At 41.9% G+C, this 22,842-nt stretch overlaps 1 protein-coding gene across 2 annotated transcripts in view; it reads right to left on the bottom strand.

Annotated features, from left to right (window-relative positions):
* The window catches only part of raver2 (ribonucleoprotein, PTB-binding 2), a 113,660-nt gene extending 92,875 nt beyond the window's left edge, over positions 1 to 20,785 (bottom strand). For both annotated transcript variants that reach the window (XM_079575590.1, XM_079575591.1), the window contains exon 1: positions 20,420 to 20,785. In XM_079575590.1, the coding sequence (XP_079431716.1) occupies positions 20,420 to 20,692 (273 nt within the window). In that variant the 5' untranslated portion in view covers positions 20,693 to 20,785. The remainder of the gene's footprint in view (positions 1 to 20,419) is intronic.
* Between the last annotated feature and the right edge of the window lie 2,057 nt (positions 20,786 to 22,842).

Below are 22,842 nucleotides of genomic sequence, written 5' to 3'. Positions count from 1 at the left end.
TGTTAGACTTACTTCCCAAAGCGCCGTGTCTTTTTATAGTTTCACAATTTAGCTGTTGAGCGGACCATGTTGCAATTAAAATAATAGTCTGTTTCACGCTTCTGCTTCTCCTCAGACTACATCCAGTCACACTCCTGTTGTACGACGCTCCTCTGTGTTCACGGAAATTCCCACAACGCTTTTTAGCACTGTTCTAATTAACAATGGCTTTAATAGCTACACAACAGCCTTCAAGACGGTCCCTGGGCCAGGCCGAACACTGCACAGGCCCCAAGCAGAACGCTCAGGGTTTACACAAATATTGAAGTTTGAAACAAATCCAAATCGGCTGTTACGTTAGGTCCAAATGCTTTATTCCGATAATCCGTGCAAAAAGAGCATTGTCTGATTTATTTGCATTTTTTGACAGTTTAGTTCAAGCTCCTTTAGTGACGCAACAGCAAAACAAAGGATGAATGTTCTGCATTGTGGCCTTGGCGCATGATTCAACTTGAGTCCGTTGATCATTTCTTCAACAACAATCGTTTCAAGGATCGTTTGGCTTGTAGAGGTAAAGGATAGGTAAAGTGCTTTATCTGTGAGATGGAGAGTTTTGTCCGTGTGCCGACCTGGCCACTGTGACCGACATGTGTATAGATGTGGGAGAAGATTTTTTGCAGAATAACTTTCAATAATTTATGCCTGCATCATTCCTATAGGTCTCGAACTTCTTCATGGGAAGCAGTGTTAAAATGAAACTTTAAAAAATGGTAGGTACCTGAACACATGCACGGCGGGTTCAGAACAAGTTTGGTTTGTGATAATACGACATTACAACATGGTTAGCAGCTCAAGAAGTTGCATAATATACTCTATACAATATTTCAAGGTCTGACAGTGTTGGGGAGAATACTTTGAAATTGAATTTAGTTATGGAACTAAGTACTAAATACTGTATTTAGTAACATATTCCATTACTTTGTCCAATCACAGTATTGTATTCTGAATACTTAAAATACTTTCCTGTTGATTTAGATAATATTAATGCGGAGAGAAGAAGATGTTTAGACGACGCTTGTTACAAACTTCTTTACCAACGAGGAATGCAAAAAAGTACTTTGCAAAAGCCCACAGCCCAGAATGGCAGAGCGTAACTTTTCACCTTTCCTTTCTTCTTAATGTTATTAACATGAAATTGAAATTAAATGATTGAGTACTGTGACGTATTCCTTTGATTTTAAGAAACTGTATTCTAAATAAATGCCCTCAAACTAAAGAGAAACTGAACCTAAATATTGTTACTCAAAATGAGTATTCCAAATACATATATTCAGTTACTAACCAGCACAGAAGCCTGAAGGCCTCATGGCCTCAAGGCCTCATGATGCAATGGTAAACAATAGCCTCCAAAAGCTAATAGTCTATATTTTGGGTAATTGTCAACGTTTGCAGGAGATTTCATCATAATTTGACCACTGCTTAGAGTAATCTTAGAGCATGGCAGTGCAACAAGCACATTTTTATATGAGCTGTCTGAGCACAAGTTGGTGGTACATCTAATTCAACAAGGGTCTGTTTATGCCGACATGATCCCGGAACTATAAACTGGATAAAGCAAATACAGCCGATGCATGTTTCATAAAGAGATGTGCTTTCAATACCAGTCTCTTCTGTTAGAGGCTGATTTGTAGCTTAAAATAATGCAAATGAGAAACAGATAAAGGTAAGGTCATTTAGGGGTGAGCACCTGGTCTCACCTTCTGCAAGACAGAAGGAGAGAGAAGATTGCTTGATAAAGATTAAAGAAAAAAAGACAATAATTGTCAACTATTAGCAAGAAACAATTTGCAGTGAAGGTAATTTGGGTGTTAAAACGATCCGAACAAGTGTAGTAAAGGCATTTGGACAAACATAGATGTACCTCATGACATCAGCGAGCGGGATTAACGTTTTTTTTCACTGACTGAATAAACTGAATGCAGGATTACTCGAACATGCATGAAGCAAAAGAAACAAGAAGGGACACTCTAACGTGTTTGACAAAGGGGTAAAAAAAGTGTGTGAGGTACAGTACAGGCATTTATCCGTCTTTATGCCAAGCTCTTGTGATCCAGTCCATGTTGAAAAGCAGCACAAAGCTCACATTTCCAGCAAGTCTGCTCAGTTTCACTGCTCCACACGGCCGCCCAGGGCCAGCTCTGTGTTTTCATGTAAGGGCACATACTGCACACTCTGGTGCGCTGTTAGCGTGCCCTGGGAGAATTCATGTGATAAGGAATGTGACAGACGCCATTTTGACACATGGGATGAAAAGTCTGGAATAATCCACCTTCATCATGTGTTTTTATATGGATGCAACGACCTGATACTGGGATCTGACATTGGAGCGACTACTGGAAAAGAAAATGATGATATCGGCTACAAATACACTGAACCGATACCCGTTTTGGCTCTCAATGTACCAAAACAACCAGGAGGATTCAATCGCCAAATTAGTTTTAACCTCCGCAATGTATTATTGATCACGGCTAGCAACAGTGTGCTAATGCTAGCGGAAACTAATCAAGGCTGGGACAAAGATTATGACTGAATCACCTAAAGTAATCAAATAAAATTGGCCACTGGAGCAGTCAAGTGTTTGTGTTTTAGTTTATAAAAAGCTGTTAAAGAATAACTGATATAGCCAAACATATACCCAAGGATATTTAGTGTATAAAAGTGATCCTTGTTTAATGTTTCTACATGAATTCATGAATAGATATAATTGATAAATTATTGTACATTTCATTTGCAAGAGAAGATAAGACTTTCTTGATCTCACACTGGAGAAAAGAGGACCATTCACTTTCACTTTAAGAAAGTCTTTGGGTGTGGGTTAATGGTTATCAGCAGATAGTCAAACCTCCGTATCGGTATCGGAAGCAAAATAGCTGGAAAGAGTGCGTTGTTGTTTTTTCAGTAGTATTTTTGGAAACTTTTGTTTCTTCTGAGCCAGGAGTCTCTTAAAGTTATGAAATTAGAATATTTCTGGCATGGGTAAACCGAGGGCCACATTGTACACTTGCCGGAGGGGGGAACAAACTGGAATATTATTTACAAATACAGTGGTATGTAAAAGTTTTCATGATTTTCCTTTATAAACCATTGGTTGTCTGGATAAGAAATTTCCAATTCCTCACAATGTTCCTCAGTTGAAACAGAGAGCTTAAATCTCTGAGACGGCTTTCTGGATCCTTCCCCTAAACCATGATGTTGAACAATCATTGTTTTCAGGTGATCTGAGAGTTGTTTAGAGGCTCCCATGTTGCCACTCTTCAGAGAAGATGCAAAGAGGAGAAACACTTACAATTGGCCTCTTTAAAACCCTTTCTCATGATTGGATTCACCTATGTATGGAGGTCAAGGGTCACTGAGGTTACCAAGCCAAGTTTGAGTTCTAGTAATTAGTACTAAAGGTATTGAAATCAATGCAATGACCAGCAGGGTGCCTATATTTATGCACATGCCTCATTTTGTTGAAATAATTCTTGCACACTTTCCATAAATCAAATAAACTTTATTTCACTTCTCAAATATCACTGTGTTTGTCTAGACACAATGACTTATAAAGGAAAATCATGATAATTTACAGGGGAGCCCAAACTCTTGCATACCCCTGTAAATACACAGAAATTACTGAGAGCAGTGAAGTTTGGGCACACAATGCACCGAAGTTTGGAGTCAGTTTTTACAAAAAACAGGCTTAATTGTTTTGTGGGCCAGATCAGAATGCAAAACAGGCCACACGTGGTTCTAGTTGCACTCTTTATGAATGAGTCATTATCCATTTTTTATAAGGCACAAAGGCATTTTTGGACAAAACGCTGTTGCTGACACAGACAAAACCAGTGGCTGCGTGTCACTGGAGTGAGCTATTTCTATTTAAAAAGTTGTACTTCAGTGGCCATCAACTTGCACAACGTCTACAAAACCTATTAAAACCATGTGTCCATGTGTTGTTTGTAAACTTTTATTCTGTGCTTGACAAGAAATACCCTGTTTCCAGCTTAGTGTTGAACAAATGACAAATAAAATGGACTAACCAATAGTGAAGCAATAACAAAGCAATTAAATCAATGCCTTCTGCGTATATTAAGTATTTATTTTAAAGATCAATATAATCATGAAGCGATGTAGTTGATGAAGTTAAGCCTTTCTACACAAAAATGACAGACATTAGCAGGTTCTGACATGCCTGTTTTAGGTGTTTGGGAACTCCATAATCACATTAAGTGAACGAACACCAGTGTACTGCATATGTCTCTGTGTTCAGGGTTCAAAGAGTCTTGATCATCCCGAAGGGCAATTTGATTTGCAGCAGCAGAACACAAGCATACAACACACTCACAATGACAATAAAACAGTTTAGTTACAATAGTATCGCGTTTATCTTTTTATCTTGATTTACACGGCAATTTTATACCAATACATCAGAATTTGTAGCAATATGTTAAATGGTCTCCCTCTCCTTCCATGTATGCATTCAGTAATTCAGGACATTTTACTTGTTTATCTGTCCTCACAGATCCTTCACCTGGCTCCTACACAGTGCACCTGGCTGTGAGAGCCATTCAGCCCAAAGGCCACGTAGCACTGTCAGGTGAGGCGTGTTGAACGCAGCTATAGACTGAAGCATGTATGGAGCCACTAAGCATTAAATTCTCCCTGTGGTGCTGTTCTACCTATAGTAACTCCCAGCAAGAGGCCTTGAACTATGAACGGCTACACATACACAAACAAACAAAATGATGGACTCTTTAATAACAACACAGACACTGTACTGATCGTATCAGAGTGAATGCTTTCAGAGGAGTTGGGGAGTAAGCGTTATTGAATATAATATTTTTGTAAATCAATTAGTATAATAATCATAATAATTATAATTCTTATGTCAACATGATGGTTGTTGTTTCCTTTTGAAGTTTTTGTAATTCAGGAATACATTATTTTGCAACATTTGGCTGAACCTACCTTCAATGTTCAGCATTACCAGATTTCACAAAGCTCTCTGTGTGCAATCCAATCTTATGTGTGCCTTTGGCTTCAGCAAAGGAGTGCTTGGAGGTATGTGGCTCATGATCAGAAGGGTTGACTTCTACGTCGGAGCTCACATCAATGCTTTCTGGAGGATGCCCTGTAAAGGAGCTATGGGCACTGCCAGCAGAAAGGCTCTGACCTTCTTAATCTTATCACAATACTGTCAGAAAAACTACATGTAGGTGATTTTATTTTACCAAATTGTGAAGCCCTTCAAAAATAAAAGTATTACTAAAATAACTCAACCCCTTAAAACTCTTTCTCCTAATCACTGAATGTCAAAAGTTGCCAAAAATGCAATACACAATATTTATATTGCTGTTCTGAATTGTGTTGGCATAGCAACCCTTCAACTTCCATATATGTATAATTCATAGATATAATATAATACAGATGAGTGGGTCCCATTCAGAGGACCCACTCAGAGGACCCAGGATTCGGGACCATGGGGATTGATGGTAATGGTCCCGAATCCTCTCTGAAAATTACATGGCTGCTAGCGGCTTAAAAAGGGCAAAAAGGCGGGAAGCCCTGCGCTCGCGGGGCGGGCGGGGCCTCCATAGAGCTCCAGAGCTTGATTGACAGGCTCTGGAGCTATAGGTGGTTAAAAAATATTTCACCTACCCCAGTGTTGTCACATGGGTCATAGCGACATTTAGAAAAAACAAAACTCTTTGGAGCCTCTTAAGCCGTTCTTGGGAGGTTTGAAGTCCCATTAGAATCCTAACTACCAAGTGTCTTTCAGCTTGCCTTGAAGCCAACAGAAGCCAACTTATGACAGAAAGCCGATGATGAGCGGGGCATTATGCTGGTAAACCTGAAACTTGAAATGCTGTACCAGGCTGCAGCAACAAAACACACACACACACACACACAAAAAAAACAAGTCTCAAATCAGTCTCACTACTAAGACAGAGAGCAGAAGCTTGACATGGCATCCCAAGCTAAAGCAAGAGAAGAAGTCCTGCTGAAGGGTATGGAGGACCTCAAGAGTTGTCAGGAGTTTCAATCCATATGGTTCAATATACAACTAAACCGGCTTCTCCAGGAGCATGGCATGGTGAAGAGTGGTCTCCAGGGTGAAACTGATGCTTTTAAAGAAGTGCACACCAATGAAATGGACCAACAGAGCAGAGAAATGAAAGTGCTGCAAGAAGAAATGGAGGAAACAAAGACTCTGAAAAGGAGAAGGCGTCATTCACAAAAGAGACGTTTGATTTTGAAACCCAGATTATGGACAAGATTGCAGAAATAGAGGCCTTGAAGAATGAGGTTTCTCAAAGGAAAGGTGCCTGTCACTGCAGGTCAAAACTCACAAGAGTGGGGAAAAAACAGACACTCTTAAGCAGATAGATGAGCTCAAAAGTGCGCTACAAAAGAATGAGACAGACAATCAAGCCTGCAAAACGAGAGGTGGAATTGGCCACGGTAAGAAACAAAACCATTGTGCTTGGCTGTCACTTGAAAAAAGAGGCTGAGCAGAAAGCCCAAATGGTTGAGCAGATTCAGCTGCTGAAGAAACTGATGAAAGAACTGAAAGAGGAGGCAGTTCAGGCATCCACAAACTGGGAGGTGGAGAAAACCTCTCTCTTGAAAAACTTTGTAGACAAACTTTGTGAAAAGGAATCTGAAAAACAAACCTTGATGAAGGAAATCGAACAAGTAGAGCATGAAGCAGTGCAACAAAAAGCCTCCCACAAACAAGCCATGTCTGAGCTTCAGGAAGAGAAGGCGAAGGCTGAAGGAGACTCTGGATCTCAAAACAGCGCTGAAGAGGAATGAGCGGCTGCACGAGATGGTCAACGCTTTGGGCCAAGAACCGGAGAAGAAACGGAGCAGGTGGTTTTACCATTGACTCCCTCAAACGTGGATTACGCCTACATAATTTAAATTTATGAGAATAAATGAACTGAATTCAACCACACTTTTGTTGAATTTACTCAATAAGATGCAGGATGCAAACAGCTGATAGATGACTGACAGATTACAAAGACAAATTTGCAATAAAACAAAAACATCACATTTACATTTTCTATGGGTTTTTGGTGAATGGTTAACAGTGGTTTAAAATGAATGATTTAAAAGTATCATTAGCTGCAATGACAATAAAGATTATATAAACCGATATCTAAACATTCAGCTTCAAACGTCCGTGAATGATTTAGTGTCTGCAAAAAGATGATTTTAGTGACTTTTAACATGTTAGAGCAGTCACTTACTTCAGCAGCGGTGTCAGATTAAGATTAAGCTCGGTTGGTGTAGGTTTAAGGGCAAACACTGATACAGCACAAAACCTGACAGGTGCTGTTGTAAGCGAAAGCGACTACTGCTGGTACAGAGGAAATGTTTGCAATTGTAAGATAAAAGGGACAAAAAATATTCTTTACTTAATTCATTTCTGTAATTTACTTAATTACTTAAACTTAATTTATACTTGTTCATGAATAAAACACCTAATAACTATTAAGATGGTATTTAGGGTGACACTTTATAATAACTACACCTTATTTAGCCTATTAATAAATGATGAGTAAATAGTTAATTCATTAGTTAAGTGTGACTAACACATTTAATAATTATTTACAATGAATAACAATGAATAAGTCAAGTATGTGAAGAACTATTCCTTATAAGTTAGGCATTAACTGGAGTAGTTAAGTAGTTAATAAGTGTCAGTCAGACTTAACTAATGAATTGTTCATGATGAATTAACTGTTCACTCATCATTTATTAAGGCTAAATAACGTATACCGTAAAGTCTCTAATACTGGCCTGTATTCCATTAGCGGCCGGGTCTCTAACAGAGGCCGGGTTCGCGGCTGGCGGAGGCAAATTAAAGCCGGTCTCTAAAACAGGCCGGGGCTTTTATTAGAAACTATAGCAGTAGAAATATTCCCCATGTTAGAAATTTGTCTCATACTCGTGTAAATGAAAACTCACGTGCAGGAAGTAAACAAATGGGAACCCAGGCCGAGCGTAACTTTGACACAGATTTAGCCACTTTTCAAACCTCCTGTGACTTTATTTGGAAACAGGGCAACAAATGTTGTGTGACCCTCCAGGGTTTTAATAAAGTCACCATCGCGTCTTCAAAGCACGTCCAGCTGCTCCGTGTGCAGGTCAGTCCCAAGCCTCAAAATAACTCCTCCGATCAGCGCGAGAGTCTCCTCTTGTTTCGTTGCTGTGAAACACTTCCTGTTGTCCCGACAAAATAAAAGGCGTCAATGTTCCAGCCGCTGGGAGAGGGTTTGAAATGTTAATTAATAAATGAAACTAATATTTTAGGCGCAAATGGACACAAATCTCGTTTTTCCTCATTTTCCTGGTCGTCCGTTTGACTCAAATAGAAATAAAGGCCTGTCTCTAATTGTTGCCTGGTTCCAATAAAGGCCTGGTCCTAGATGCCCTTGAGTAAATAAAGGCCCCAGCCTATATTAGAACATTTACAGTAGTTAATACAAAGTGCTACTGTATTAAGTAACCTGTCAAAAGTAAGACCTCACAGTGCATTAGCGCCGTATTATCAATCTGGAATGGTTTGTGAACAGCTGACTACTTGGCTCTGATTGAAGAAGCCATCAGCTTTGCCCAAACACAGACAAGGTAGATAAATAAAAAATCCAAATAATAAATATAAATTACTATTATAAACTTGATGAACTTATATTTTTGTTTTGTGTATAGCTTGTAGCATACTTTGCATCATCACCACCATCCTGTTGTTAACAAGTATTCCTAATAGTGCATGTTGTCGGCAAATATCAAAAAACTGCTACGTGTCAGGCTCCACTTGTGTGACGTGGTTCAAACAAATCAGAGCAATCTGGACACGAAGGATTGGGCAACACCACAAAAATATGTTCTAAAAATCCACAAAGCTCCAGCCCTGAAGCGCAGGAGTGAGTTCCAAACTCCGGCCACAAAAGCACGCACAGAATTATGTCCTGGATTTATATTGTGACCTTCAAGACAACCAGAGCACTTTTACATTCCACCATTCAGCCACAATCAGCGCAGTTAAGCTACTTGACTAACAGCAACAATGGCCGCCACCGACCACACAAACATCACATATTCTTCCAACTCTAGACGGCACAACGCAGCGCAAACTTGTAACGCAAAAATGTCACGTTAAAACAATTATATAGGAAAGCCACTGCTGGGTGAGATGATTGCGCATGCATTATTTAACTGCTGATTATGTTAATATACGTGTAATGACTGAAGTGTTTACCCCAACACCTGCTCATTCATCTGTGCCACACAAAGTTATTTTTACTTTCACGGCGGCTCAAACACACGTAGTCGCTTTGGGAGACGTACTCTGGTCTTAGCCTGTTGAAGCCAAGGCGGAGGGAAGAGGGATTAGGGGACGAGCACGGCGCGCATGGCCTCCTTACTGCCTTAACTGCGCCCTTGACCTACTGATGGACCGATACCTTTGCGGCAGAAAAGGCCGAGGAGAGAATCCGGCTTTCTGCTTGTTTTGACGGCATTTGCATAGCACATAAGACTGCGCAATCACGGTTTTGGAGGTCTGACGCTGGCGCGGCGTGAGGAGGGAATTAGCGTACGAGCGTGGAGGAGCTTAACAACAATGCGAGTTCAGCCGGATGTCACGGCTGAGAAAGGTGCCGTTCTGGACAGCAGGCGGTTTGAGGAATCTCTAGCATTTAGCCGGGTGTTTAATTAAAAGAGACACTATGGAAAAGGCTCTTTATGGGGTGTTTTGTCGGCAGTTGCTTCGAGGTACATATTCCGAAGTCCCTCGGTCCGAGCATTTTAACTGTTCAGAAGGGGATGCTTCTCTAGGCAGGACGTGATTTAGTGAGAGCAGCTGAGAAGATCATCGAACTCCCCTTCCAATCCCAAATCCAGGTATGCATTTAAGCGATCTACATGAATGCGGTGAGAAGCTCAAGAGATTAAATAAAAGATTAAATCGGCATGCTACTACTGTATATAATGTCAAATTCCAAACAATGTGAGGCTTATTTGTCTTACGTTTGTTTTTCTCAACACAAAATGTGAAAAAGTTACAAAAAGGCCATGGCTCCCCTTTGCCAGCGCTGGGTTAGTGTGTCATATCATCTGAATGAATCCTCTAAATAGGTACTTTTGAAAAAATCTGTTCATGTTGTGGCCGTTTACTCTATATGCTGCCTTTATATCACGCTGACATTGTGCTACTGAACTTTGCTTTTTGTAATACCTCTACACAGTGCAGTCACACCCCTTTGTGTGCCGCTGAGCTGTGTGCGTGCTCGTGACAGGTGGCTGAGACCGGGCGTTGTACGGATCACTGGCCCATCAAATGCCTGCCAGTGGGGCCTCTTAAAAAACATCCTCTCTCCCAAAGCGACCAGATCAGCATAAACACAGGGAAGTGCGCACATCGCGGCCGTGCTGTCATTCCTTTTTCTGAATGCTTCTCGACTAGTGATGGCCTCCCTGGTTCCAAGCGACGACTGCACAAAGTCATAACAGAAAAAGCAGGACATAATGTTACATGACTAATTTAGTGGGGAGAAACGGACATAGGGGAACACCTACAGAAGGGATTCATTTGCCAAACTTAATTCACAGACAGACCTGTATGTGAAACAACTATCTTTAGATTAGGGGTATGTAAATGCCAGGGAATAGAGCTGGGGTTCCCAAAGGCCAACCTAATTGTTCCAGCGGGCCAAATTTGGCCCGCTGGAACAATTAGGTTGGCCCGCCAGATGCAGCGCCTACTTTGGCGCTGCATCTGGTTAATACTAACTCTCTCCCATTCATTCTCAATGGCACATATAGATGCAGTACACTTTTTAGCCACCAGCGTCAAATTGGGGGCGCTGTTTCACTCCTTTCGCAAAGTTAAGGAAACACTGTTCTGGTGTCTTGGTATTTGTCAGTCATAGAGCTACTACCCAACTTTTTCCAAATTTTATTGCAAAGGTCGTTGACATGTATGACATAAAATAATTTATTCTCAACTAACACTTTCACTATGGCACTATGGCATTTTCTTTGACTTAAAGAAATGAATGAGGTAAAGTCACTGTAGGTAGTGCAGGTACAGGTGGTGTTGTTGCACTATATTGCTACAATAATTGATTTTGTTATACTAAAACTTGGCTTTTGTAACATACTATTTGCATAGATAGAATTAGAGGCAAATGTATACCAAAAAAGAAAATACAGTAACTACTATTATTTGCAGTTATATGTGTCTCACGCTGACATCGCCGTGTTTGGCCCGCGACCCTTAAGCACTTCTTCATTTTGGCCCTCGGAGACAAAAAGTTTGAGCACCCCTGGAATAGAGCATGTCTTAATCTGTGGGTGTGTGTTGCTATACGTGGCTCCTCTGCGTTTCTGGACTTTGTATGAGACCATTTTCTATGACTTGTTCTCATTTAGATTAGTCCTGATTCAGAAATGCTTTTGACATGGTATTGCCCTATTTTAGAACTGGTTCTGGTCTGACATAGACCTGGTTTAGATCTCGTGATAACACAAAGAGCTCAATTTGTTATTAAGTGGTACTTGATGTCAAATCTTTGAGAAAATGTTCCATACTTCTAAAAGAGAATGATTTACAAACAAGCCAGCCAATCACAGCCTGCTACAACCAATCACCCAAAGAGCCAATCATCATTCTCCCCTCTTTGCCCCATATCCCCTAACGCATCAGCAGAATCATCAGCCTCCTCAGCCTCTCTTTCTCCTTCCCTTTCACTCTTGCACTCATGCATCTGGGTTATCTCCACAAATCCTCCATAAATGCCGATATTAAACTAGTTGCTATGGAACTGTATCCAGTACGTGCTCTTACTGAAATGTCCGCCCCGCTCTTGTTTTTGTGGCGGGACGCAGATGGGACGATGTGATGCGTGGAGCGGGGTGACACCCACAAGTGAGAATCCGTCATCATCAGTACATCTGTGCAACCCATCAATCAGCACGCAGCGTCTCCAAAGGCGCTCTGGCTGTGAGGCTCAAGTACTGACATTTTAACACAACCATTACCCACTCGAGATGAACGGGCGTGTTTTCCAGGGAGCGATGTCTGATCCCCGTAAATTAGCAAACACACGAGCAGCAACGAGGAATTGAATAAAGTTAAGTACTTTTACATTTAGTTGATAAAGCTGCCCTTTTTAATCTCAAATAGTTGGTAGGAAGTGTTTATTGCATGAAATCTTGAGGACATTTCTTTAACTTTAAGTCGTTCCCCAGCAATCAGCCTACAATATTGGAAAGTTGTTAATCTTTCCATCTCCTATACAATATATTGAGGTTTTATTTAATTTGCACCAAGGGTTTGAGAGGAACACATTTCCGAAATAGCAACAATGATCTTCAAATCATTCTTATTCCCGGCTAAACGTATCTCAAGGTCTGGAGCACTGAAGGAAAAGGTCAAATACAGAGGACAAATTTCCCAAAGGGGACGAAAAATATTGCCTAACTTACCTTGAAAAAACGAATTTAAATGTGTGGGAGCAAATCATTTCTAGATAACAAATGAAAGCAAATAATGCACACATTTGAGCGCTGCCCGAGTCACCTCAAAACTTCGAATCGACCTTTAGCTTCTTTTTTTTCTTCTCTTTTTTTTTTAAATCTATCTGGACGGTGCCAAAGATAAAATATAGATGTGGTCAGTGGAGGAAGCAGGTGGCTAGCCCCAAGTCAGTCCTGGTTTGGCTGTCATTGTTTTGATGGCGCCGCCCCCACCACCAGCTCTCCCTCCATCAGACCGGGAACACAGCCCCCGAGCTATAAGGATCAGATTGGACAAGGATCTCCCGCTGGGCCAGCCGCTCCTCCTGACCTACCCACACTGTCAGACACATCACGCATTTACATTTTTATTAATATTAATCAGAAATCTCCGGAATACAAGGTTAAAAAACAAAGAATCGGTGCAGCATACTGGCTCGCGATAAATATATTTTGTGCCAGTCTGAAGCCTAGATAAATGGAGATGCGTGTGGGGGTGGGCGATGTAGCTAAACCTTAAAATGTACATATCATTCAAAATCAACCTTTTTGAGATTTAAAGCAGTACTAAGGAACTCTTGCCCCTAGCAGCAATAAGCGCAACTGCAGGTGTTGTAGCAAGTTGCGATTTCTTTACTCATTAATTGTCTGTGAGAGTAGATACTACGCTGACAGAAAAGACAAAGGGAGAGAGGGATATTGTACATCCAATTACACAATGGAAATATTTATGGTCACTCAAACTTGGCTGTAAATACTGTTTAAAGTGACGCTAGCCCACAGTTAGCTTTGCCTGTTAGCCTGTTTGCTTCTTCTTCGTGATTCTATTAGTGTGCATTGGTGGCTCCGGTCCGATGGCAGTCAAGTTGCAATTGTGGTTTTCTGGCCAGAGACACCAGGGGGAGATGAAAGACCCCCCAATCATCAAATTAACACTTGTATCACCCCCAGAGGGACTACGAAACCACATTTTAACGTTTCTCCCTCGTAGGCGCAGATGTGTGCAGATGTGTGTCAGTCTCCCCCAGGGGAAACTGAAGCTGCAAACGTAGTTTACCACCACCGAGTATGGAGTGAATGTACAATTGTCTCACGTAAAGCGCTTTGTGACCATGTCTGTGAAAGGCGCTTCTTCTTCTTCTTCTTCTTCTTCTTCTTCTTCTTCTTCTTCTTCTTCTTCTTCTTCTTCTTCTTCTTCTTCGAAGTGTGTTTATCCTGCACTGCTGAAATTGATAACCACGCCATTTCCAACCTGGAAGTTACTTAAGAAGTTATTATTATTGTTCCTAGAGCTGCCAGCTGGGGGAGTCAAGATTTTCACCAGCTCTTTCGCCTGCATTTCCTCATTACCATTTATTTTTTACAGATTTTCAAATTATAAAAGGTAAAAAATGCTGAGGCAACCAAAATAATGTTTTTAAGTCTATTTTGAAGCTCCAAATTTTCTTGAATGAAGCATTGATTGCACTTGGACATTCCTCGATTAGTGGAGTGAAATCTGTCCTGAGTGTAATGTGAAATCATCAAACTTTGGTTAAAAAACAGGGCACTCTGCATCTAATAAAAGCATTTTTGTTTTTTTTGTTTTTATTTCATCAAAAATCGGGAGGTAGAGCTGATGCACTTAGCAGTCGGTGTTGTTAGCATTAGAGGGACAGAAAAGCTCCACTTGTTGTGAAGTTGTGAAACGTGCTCATGAAAAATCGGGGCCACTCAGAATTCCTTAGTAGCGTTTAGAAAGCTAATTGTTCAAAATTTAAGTAGCTCCCGAGTCGATCACGGTTTGAAAGCTCAAAAATGGAGGTCACATTTTCCCCCCCACTTGCACAAACCAATATAGCAGCTAAAATGAGTTCATGTTTTATAGCTCTAGGGCTGGGTACGGTTAAACTATACCAGTGTGGTAAGTGAAAAGATTTAGATCCTACTGGTATAGAAAAACATAAGGTATAGAAAGCAGGTATCATCAAATAAAAAAATTAAAAAAAAGTGAAAGACAAGTTGAAAAAATAGTGGAAATTTGGGGAAAATGAAAAAAAAAAAACTGGGGGGAGGATAAAAAAAAAATAAAAAAAATGTTGGGGAAATTGGGGAAAAAAATGCATAGAAAAATTTGGGGAAAAAATATGGAAAAGTTAGGAAAAAAATGTGTAAAAAAAAAGCGTTTTCCCGCCCTTTTGTCGTTAAAGGGAGATTCTTGGTTGTTTCACCTCAAACAAATGACATGTATGTATGTAAATGAAATGAAAGGAAAAGGAATAAATTAACATTATAAATCTACTTGATAGTGTCTTATGAATAATATTTTAGTATAGGTATCGAAAAAAAGGACTCTTCCGGCGCCCAGCCCTATATAGGTCTATACAATTTGTCGTGAGAGCCAGGACTACCCATGAGAAAAACAAGACAAAAGGAGGAGTGTTTGTCATACAACCAGTGTTAACGTTGGCGAAGCAGCACAGGCACAGCTAATGTATGTGTGGGCAAAGTAGCTCTCCGACGGTGGGGCTAAATGGACCCCGGATGGTTTCTGCTCATACATTATGGAACCGAAGACTACTCTTGTGGCGCTGAGTCGAGAGGCTGTGGAAATGTTGGGAGTCGTCCGTATTAGCAGTGGATATTAGCACGACAAACGCACCCGGAAATGGATTTTCATAAAGACGCATTATACGAGATGGTTTTTGCTTTAGCTCTACACTACTGTGTGCTCCGCTTGGAAGACTTATGGCAGGTTAATGGAGGAAAAGTGACAGTGCACTTTACCTGATGAATAGACACTCCGTAACACGCGCGGGAGTTGACATTTTTGTTTCTAAGATTTGACAGTCTGACATAAAGACAGATCCCATTGTTCATTGTAGGTAATATGTGGGGGGGGGAAATAATTTATGGAAATATAGCTGTGACTAAGGGGGAAATGGATGGAGTCATGCTGTTCACACTGACTCTGCCATAAGGATTATGTAAAGGCACAGTCAGGCGCAAAGTACTGCTTCCTACTTGTGAGCTTGCAATTATTAGAAGGAAATGGAAAAGCAATACAACAATATTGCTTCATAGGAAAGATAAATAACTAGATATTTAGGCCGCAGGACCATAACAGGCGGTAATTGATAACAGTATAAACCGAGGATTGCAAAAATAATGTGACAGCGTTTCGACGAGTGTGGGTGAAAGCAGCAGGCTTCAGGCCTTTTAAACCCCTGTGGACGCCCCAGCCTTGGCATTTCTTGTAGTGTAAATTATGATACTGTATGTGTCAATAAAAAAATTCCCCCCAGAACTTGTTTTGAACTGTAGTTATACAAACAACTTTCTCTAACTAACTCATTTGAACAAGATAAAAACTAAAGATGTATTTTTACTCAAGCATGGAAACACAACTACTCAAAATTGTGCAAATGAAACTGCAGATCATTCCAGATATGGTTTCGATGAGGGGTGAATGTTATAACAAGGCTGAAAGCGCTAAAACGGATCATTTTGAGTAGCGTATCATGGGCCATTTAAGCCCCGGGGGGAAACTGGCGCAGTTACTATGCCGCAACAACAATAGCATGTGGCCTGGCGTTGTGAAGGTGAGGTGAGGGAGAGGTAAAGCGCTTCGGCCAGTGTCAGGAGCACTTCTTGAACATCTGCTGCTGACAAACTCGCCGCATGTAAAAGAGAGCTGTCAGCTGCTGCACACACCGCTCCGAGCTCGCATTTGAATGTGTTTACTCCAGGTACGCAAACACCACCAGGTAGTACACACCTCACACATGCCGGGTCGTCTTAAGGAAATGAATTATTCAAAAACATTGCACCCGAGAAAACCTCCACGACACTGTGCCATCTTCTGTAGCAATGTGTGCAAAAAATGTGCATGGCCTTCAACATACTATTGTAACGTGTCTGAAAAGATTCTCTCCTCTTGCTCGAAATGTGAAATCTTATAAACTGAACCAATAAAAAGAAGTTGATGCTTCCACTTGAGATGTTCAAGGCTATGAAAAAACAACCACATGAAGATACTGGCCGTCACATCTTTGACATGGGATTATATTTCCCCGACTGCATCCTTATGGATATCTCCTTCAATTCTATAAGGTCCAGCAAATCCCTAAAAGGATATGGATCCTTTGATTGACAATGGGTTTGGAGCTTCTTAGAGTCTAAAGACTTCCAAACTCCAACACCTTCATGGTCATCAGTTAGCAACCATTTTGAGGATTTTTGTTTTTCTATCCAGTGTTAAAATGTTATGTTTTAATACTGATATTCCAAAAGGTGCATTAAAAAGCCTGAAAAATGCATAATGGGGCCATAACAGTAATTATTTAAAGCAGTACTAAGTTACTTATTTACCTTAAAACATCCTTACCGTAGTCCCTCTGGGGGTAATATGTGTTAAAGGGGAGATTGGGGGGGGGTCTTTCACCTTCCCCTGGTGTCTCAGCACAGCACGGCACGGTAGCGCAGCGGTTAGTGCTCTCGCTTCACAGCTAGAAGGTCCGGGTTCGATTCCCACGTGCACGGGGCCTTTCTGTGTGGAGTTTGCATGTTCTCCCCGTGTCTGCGTAGGTTTCCTCCGGGTACTCCGGTTTCCCCTACCACTAAAAACATGCACAATAGGCCAGGATGAATGATGTGTGTGAATGTATGGTGGTGTCAGAGGGTCCGTTGGCGCAGACGTGTGTAGTCGCGAAAGCGCTTCTGACAGTCTCCCCCAGGGGAAACTGAAGCTACAAACGTAGTTTACCACCACTGAGTATGGAGTGAATGTACAATTGTCTCATGTAAAGCGCTTTGTGACCATGTCTGTGAAAGGCGCTATATAAATAAAGATCTTCTTCTTCTTCTTCTCAGGCCAGATAGCCACAATTGCAATTTTCCAATTTTCCCTGCACCGGGTCGGAGGCTCCAATACACGGGTAAAGCTAACTGCAGGCTAGCGCCATTTTAACAGTATTTGCAGCCAAGTTTGAGTGAAAAAAAAGATCTCCTTTGTGTCATTGGATGTACAATATCCCTCTCTCCCTTTGTCTTTCTGTCAGCGTAGCATTTACTCTCACAGATAATTAGTAAGAAAACAACATGCTACGACACCTGCAGTGGCGCTTATGGCCTCTAGGGGCATGAGCTATTTAGTACTGCTTTAAACATGCTAAAGATAATTATGCCAACACTGGCTGACAAGTGTTCTGTTCTACGTGCCTTAAGAATGAGATCAGCTGACTACCTGAACATGCTGAATGACCATGTTAATCCATGATCAATGGATTTCTTCTTCCCTGATGGCATGGGCATATTCCAAGATGACAATGTCAGGATTCATAAACTCACTGTCAAAAGAGTGGTTCAGGGAGCATCAGACATCAAATGATATTTCACAAATGGATCAGCCGCCAAAGAGGCCAGATCTTGTCCCCACAGAGAATCTTTGGTATGTGCTGGAGGAGGCTTTGCGCATTGGTCAAACTCTCCCATCAACGATACAAGATAGTTTTGAAAAATTAATGCAACACTGAGTCTTTTGAAATTGCAGAGGCTAATTGAAACAATGCCACAATGAACTGTAATCAAAGCTAAAGGCTTGACCAAAAAAAACACACACTTTTGTTTGGTCGAGCGGGACAATGAAATTCCCTCTTCTGCTCTCTTACAAATAAAACATGGTGTCTAATTTGACTTAAACTTGATGACTTTCCCCATCTCCTCTCCTCACAGCGTTCCTCTTGGCAGCAGTGTTCTGCGTGGCTCTCCCCGCCCCCCTTCTCCGTCCCTGAGATGAGGACTGTCAACAGAGCCATATATCTGACACAGTGCACCGCGGACCCGGCACATATCCACTCTGCCATACAGCGGTCGCTAATGGGCCACTGGGTATGAGGGGAATGGGGAGAAGGAGTCGCCCGGGTGTTGTTCGCTCCATCACCGGGGGTTATATAAGACAGTGATGAGGACTTTCCAACTCCATAAATCTATAAGCTGAGGGAAGAAGATGCTGTAATGTCAACAAGCCGCTCTATGAATAACACTGGAATCCTGCGCTCAAAACAAGAAGCTCCACCGCCTCCAAGTCCACACTGCCCCGCACCGATACCGGGAAAACATTTGCTGTAATGCTCATCGATCTGTTTATAGAGCTGACTTTAATGTGGTTTTTCAAGCATTTAACTTCCAGCTGACGACTTGCATTAGGGATGCTCAATAGAAGGACTTTGAGATACACGACTATTTTGAATATTGCAATCACAACAATTCCAGTATTTTGCTACTCCTCATCAGTACAGTTATACATTACATTTGAGCAATCTGTGTTTTCATCAAAAATGACTAAATGTGCTGTTAGAAAGAAATGATGTGCCAGATCCACCACAGTTGCTGTAGAAATGGGCATCACTGTTTGTAGTCTCCGTTGCATATATATATATGTGGCATCCAGAGAAGCTGCAAACATCTCTTTAAAAAAAATAATTTCACAAAATTACAAGTACCACCCACACAATTCGCAGTTCTTTGCATTCTGTGAAACCGGCTCTAGGATCTCCACATCTGGCCTCTAAGTAAACATTGCTCTTCCACTAACAGGGATAAGGATCCAAGAGACAAGCGCTTCAAATGAAATGTGCCCTTTTTCAGAGATCTGATTTACGACTGGCTGGCTGTGAACTGCCCAGGGGCACTCCGCGGATCACACTCTCGACAAACCCAGGAGCAGATGTCCCATATTTGTTTTGTTCCCCCCTGATTCAAGTGACTTTGATCATATTCTGCCCTATAAGTCTCTTGCACACACCACAGAGTCGCACTACTTCACACAGCCTCTATTTGGCTTTATGCTTCTCATATAACCCACGAGCGGTATGCAGACTGCTGGTTCGCCTTGGCAGCCTGCCTCTGACTAAGAGCATTTGGTGTTACAAGCCTGGAGGACCCAGCGCCTTCTTTCTCCTGCTTCTTCTTCTTCGCGCACAGCTTCATAAAGGCTCACAGCTGACAGCAGTGATGAATGGCACTAACGAGGAGGAATTAAATAGATCCTAATGGTAAAACAATGAAGTCACTCTAGTTTGAGGTCGCACGGCAGAATAAACACAAGAGACAGAAATGGATCGTATTCTTCCGTTGAAACAACACTCAAGGTTGTGGCTTTACCGAGTATGGAGAGAATGTACAACTGTCTCATGTGAAGCGCTTTGTGACTATATTTCTGTGAAAGGCGCTATATAAATAAAGATCTTCTTCTTCTTCTTCTTCTTATAGTTTAACACTGTCAGAGGAGATCGCTCTGATTGAACTAGATAAAAATCATGCTTTTCCAACTGAGTGATCACAAACACAGACATGCTAAAGTAACAGGTGCACTCTCAGAAAGGCAGAGGGACCAATCGTGTCATTGGGCAACAGCAAAAAGGTTTTAAACTAAACAAAATCAATTGCATCATTTTAGTCTGTAGGTCTGGGTGAAGGGCTTGATGCAATATATAATAATACATTTAACAGTATTTTATTTATGATTTACACTGCACATCCTGCACAGCTGAACTTTATTCAATAGCGTCGAGAGTGTTTGGTTTCAATTCCTCAAGAGCATCAAGAGACCTGTCAGCACTCCACAAGCGACCCGACTGTCACAACACGCACTGCCCGTAAATTGCTCTGTAAACCATAGTTCCACTGGTAAGTCGAGGCAAATACAAAATAACCCCCCGCTCTAATAGCAAACCGTTAAATAAAGTGTGGGGAAAGTGCTGCTGGACAGTCCGAGTAAAGTGCACGGCTGCGCGCCAGACGCGTAAAAAGTGCGGCGACGCGGATGTTGTTGCTCAAACTCTTTCCCCACACGGACACTACTTGTCTCGCGCCCATCAGTGAGTTGTACCTGGTTGGTGGTGTCAGGTGGAAGGTTCTTAATGAGAATTTTCCTCCTGTTGCTCAGCTCTTGGCGCGTTTTGGCCAGTCTCTTCTCGATCTCCTCTGGCTCCAGGTCCGGCAGCTCGCGGAGGCTCGCCCCGGTCTCCGAGGGCTGTGCCGGCGCTTCCTCATCGTCCTGCCGCCGGCTCTCAGGGCTGTCCATCCCCGGGGTAAGTAGTGCGCTCTCCCGGGCTACAGAGGAGTGTACACTCGGCGGCTGGATGGATGAGGCTGCCGCCATCTTGGTATCTGAGGGGAAAGTGTGAGATGAGGAGAGAGAGGCAGAGCGAGCAGGTAGGAGGTGTCTGTTCAGAAGAAGTCTGCCGAAGAGTAAACTATCATCGACAAAACTCATGATTCGTGTCAAGGCAGGGGAAAACGCACAATAGGCGTCAGTTCTTATTTGCCAATCTGTTTGATCTGTGAAGAAAGTGTTTTTTTTTACCCAGTGCGCAGTAATTGAGACTGGCGCCGTGGAATTTAACTATCAGTTGTTTTGAATCCGTTTCCTCTGCGCTCCGTTTATTTACTGACCAAGTGAGACCTACTGAGGGGTCGATATACAGTCGCAAGCAGCTCTATTGCCCAGTCATAAACGGGCACGTTTGGTTTGGCTCGTGCGCAGCTTCACCTCGGACTCTTGGCGACCCCAGCTGTCTGCTGCCTGTAAAGAAGCCAGTGATTTATCAATCACACCAACGAACCGTGAGACGGGCGTGATGTATGAAGGCTTCATAATTGACTTGACTTAAGTCACAATAAATCATATGGATGATTGTTAGCATGGCCAACCAAATGAATTAAATATAGTTTTAGTATAATGAAGTAATTCACTCATTTAAAAATGGCAGCTATTTCTTTCTTTGGTAAACACAGAAAGGCATTCAACAGAGAATGTGTGTCACAACCAGAGCTTTTCTGTTCTGTGCTCAGTGTAGCCATGAATGGCAACGTGCCTTTTTTTTCTCTTTACCAAGAGGTCCAATGAATGCCAGCCTCGCAGCCAGCCCAGCCTGCCCGCTCGCCGTGGGTGGAAAGATGCTCCTGGCAAACACAAGAGGAACAGTGCTCCCTGCCGAGTCTTCACAATACTGAGGAAGCTTCTGCAGGCTTCAATAAGGCTCTTCTGCACACACACTACGTACACTCACATTTAGCATGTATTCACTCAGCGGTGCATGTCAACAAGCGCGCATCATCCCACTTAGGAAATGTTTAGAGTGCCATTACATTACATTTGGGCCTGAAGGAAACAGAGAAACCAGCCTCGTCTCTCCAAGCGCCATGTTCCTTCCCTCACCATCTGCGTGAAGCGTTTCCTGGCATTCCTTCCTGACAATCACAGTTGTCAGTGGGTGAAGATGAACTACCATTGCCAAGTGGCTGGAGCCGTGTAACTGTAAGGCAATGTAATGACAATTGTTCAAATGTTCATTGTCTAAAGATAGTGTCCCATCTGCCCCAGGGTAAATACTTAGGCCTGATAGATTCAGTCTTGCCAATTTACCAAAGACTTTATAACCTTCCTTGATTCTACAACGTATTGTTTTTTACAACGTAAATAAAAACATGTACGACTGCAACAGGAGAATTCCAAATGAATGGTGTGGATGGATATTTTCATCTTACCTTTTTGACAAAGGTGTTTTACTGCCTTCATGGATGTGGTGAAGAGCAGGTAACCTTGACCACAATGTGCTGGTCCTCCAAAGTCTGAATAAGTGGAGAGTATTGTTTATTAGAAATGCACTGCAACCATTTCTGAGTCTAATAACGGATGATGATAATTAGCAAACAGTAAGACTTTCATGCCCAAGTGCTTAGTGCGTGTGCTGACATATGGGAGACATGAATGGCTGGTCTGCGGTCTCGGAGACGACACTGGGACTGGCTTGTCACCAGAACAGGCTGAATTTGGAGACGCATGAATCACTCTGCTTAAGTGCTAAACAACATTTCCATGAGAGAACAATTAATTTGTTCTTTCTGTCCCTCTGGTGCAAACTACACACCATCCTGTTAGTAATGGGCCTGTTATTATGCTAAACTGGCTTTTTTGAGTCTTAAGACATGGTGCTGTTTCTCAATAGACAAAAACACACTCATTAATGTTTGAGAAGTCCAGTCTGCGTATCTAGTCCATCTCGTCATCAGTCCCCATATGTTGATGTCATAAAGCGGCACAGGCACCAGGCTTTATTTGATCATTTCCGTTCTCAAACTGCCTCCATTACAAAAAAAAATGTTTGTAGTGGAGGCAGTTTTCAAAGCTTTTGTGGATCGGTATGTGGAGTAAACCTGTGGAATCCTTAAAAAGGCGATATGGCCTAAAATCTCTATCGTGATATAAAAATGAAATATCACGATAAAGGTTATATTTCACGATATAAT

The sequence above is a fragment of the Gobius niger genome (genome assembly GCF_951799975.1).
Source record: "Gobius niger genome assembly, chromosome: 17".
Taxonomy (NCBI): Eukaryota; Metazoa; Chordata; class Actinopteri; order Gobiiformes; family Gobiidae; genus Gobius; species Gobius niger.
This window is presented reverse-complemented; position numbering and strand designations above follow the sequence as displayed.